At 38.9% G+C, this 1,846-nt stretch overlaps 1 protein-coding gene across 1 annotated transcript; it reads left to right on the forward strand.

Annotated features, from left to right (window-relative positions):
- The first annotated feature begins 572 nt into the window (after window positions 1-572).
- lepb (leptin b) lies at window positions 573-1,610 on the forward strand. Its single transcript, XM_062518672.1, has 2 exons — window positions 573-692; window positions 956-1,610. The coding sequence occupies exons 1-2, from the start codon at window positions 585-587 to the stop codon at window positions 1,289-1,291; spliced, it is 444 nt and encodes a 147-aa protein (XP_062374656.1). The 5' UTR covers window positions 573-584; the 3' UTR covers window positions 1,292-1,610.
- The last annotated feature ends 236 nt before the right edge of the window (window positions 1,611-1,846 follow it).

Consider the following 1,846-nt stretch of genomic DNA (forward strand, 5'->3'; position numbering starts at 1 on the left):
AGCTTTTTATAACCAGTCTGTTATCAACTATCATCTAGCACCATGAAGTTGGACTATTCTATCAAATTAACAGTAGGTAAAAATGCACAATTACCTACCTCTGATTTATTAAAAGTCGTCTTTAGAAAAGTCCTACATCTCCATGCGACAGTCTACTCGCTCATCTCAGGATCATGTCTTCACCTGAGGAGGGTTGGATTTGGCCAGCTCACCCATCAGTGACAGTGGTGGGGCCGAGCGCCCCAGACATGAATCACCCATATGACTAATCTCAACTAGGGTATAAAAGAGAGGAAGACCTTGGTTGAGATATTGGATATTTCAGTCACAGACCAAGAAAGGTAAGCATTTTGTGAGGGCATGTTTATTTATGTATGTATTTATTTATTGGAGTGTTCCTTAATCAGAAATGAATTTGAACTCCACAATACTTTTTGCCTGGGTGAGCAAAATAGTTGCAATAATGTTTAAGCTGTTCAAATGTTTAATGTTTAATGTTACAATGCGCATTGCATTATTTTATTGTATTATTATAATCTATATCCCACAGAAATATGAAGTTGCCACTGGTGTTATTTTATGCCATGGTGTGGGCATGCTCATCCATGGCGTATGCCCGTCCGGTCACAGCAGATATGATCAAAGGCTTGGCCAAAATCACAATAGCCAGAATCAAGAAGATTAAAGCTGAGGTAAAACAATACATAATGAATATGAAATTGTTAAGCAAATGAACTGTCCTACAAATATACGAAGGGATATTCCCTTCAGCAGAATCAAGTTGGATGTGTAACTTGTAAATCTTTAATGCATGTCTTAATTCACTTTAAGTATGAACAACTGAATGCATGCCTTCCATGTGAAGGGTATAAGATTTTTGCAATCATATTCCATCATTTTATATTTCACAATTATTTGCTTTCTTCTCTCTCTCTCTCTCTCTTGCGCTCTCTAGCATTTTAGTATGTCTCCCGAGATAAGCTTTGGCACTTATGAAGACACTCCCATTGAAGGTTTAACCTCGATTGTCGGTCACCTGGGCTCCTTGCAGGTGAGGTTGGGTGTCCCACCTGCACATCATCTGAGGCAAGTGGAGGGGGATGTGGACAATCTGCTTAGTTACCTTCGTAGGATGGCCGGCAATCAGGGCTGCACACTACCTAAAGCGGACGGCAGTCTGCTTAAGTCCGAGACGCACTTCCCCATCACATCATACTACCACAGCCTGCTGGATCTCCAGAGATATCTGGAGAAACTCTGTCTAAACTTGGACAAGCTGAAGCCATGTTAAAGGAGCAGGCATTTTTCCTCTCTTTGTGCTGATCTCTTCCACACAAACGCACACACACACACACACACACACACACACACACACACACACACACACACACACACACACACAAATACACACACACACACACACACACACACTTAAATATGTTTGCCTTTTAAAGAAAACTAAATTATCAGTAAATTATGCAAGGGCTCTTATTGCTGTATTGAATTTCACTTTGTTATTTATCAGCATATTTTATATAAATGCACTGATGTCACATTTAAAGAAAAGTATATGCTATTTTGCCATGAGCTGAGGTGCTATTACAGAAATATGTAGCATTTTATAATTAACAATAAAGAAAAAAGAAACATTTAAATCAGTCTGTGGTATTTTTCTATGTCAAGAGAAATACATATATGGACATTAAGTAGCCTGATGGCTGACAAATGAACGGTATTTAAGATGTCAATGACTGACTCATCTTTAAAGTACAGTATATTGAATTACTGGCCGAAATCTTCAGTAAATGAATGCTTGCATGCTTGCATGTGCCGATGTGCAAGCATA

Source organism: Sardina pilchardus, chromosome 17, assembly GCF_963854185.1.
Source record: "Sardina pilchardus chromosome 17, fSarPil1.1, whole genome shotgun sequence".
Lineage (NCBI taxonomy): Eukaryota > Metazoa > Chordata > Actinopteri > Clupeiformes > Clupeidae > Sardina > Sardina pilchardus.

Excerpts from the sequence above, each read along its gene's own strand:
- lepb (XM_062518672.1), top strand. The coding sequence starts at position 585 with ATGGTGTGGGCATGCTCATCCATGGCGTATGCCCGTCCGGTCACAGCA. Across the intron at positions 693-955 it reads TCAAGAAGATTAAAGCTGAG|CATTTTAGTATGTCTCCCGA; the intron begins GTAAAACAATAC and ends TGCGCTCTCTAG.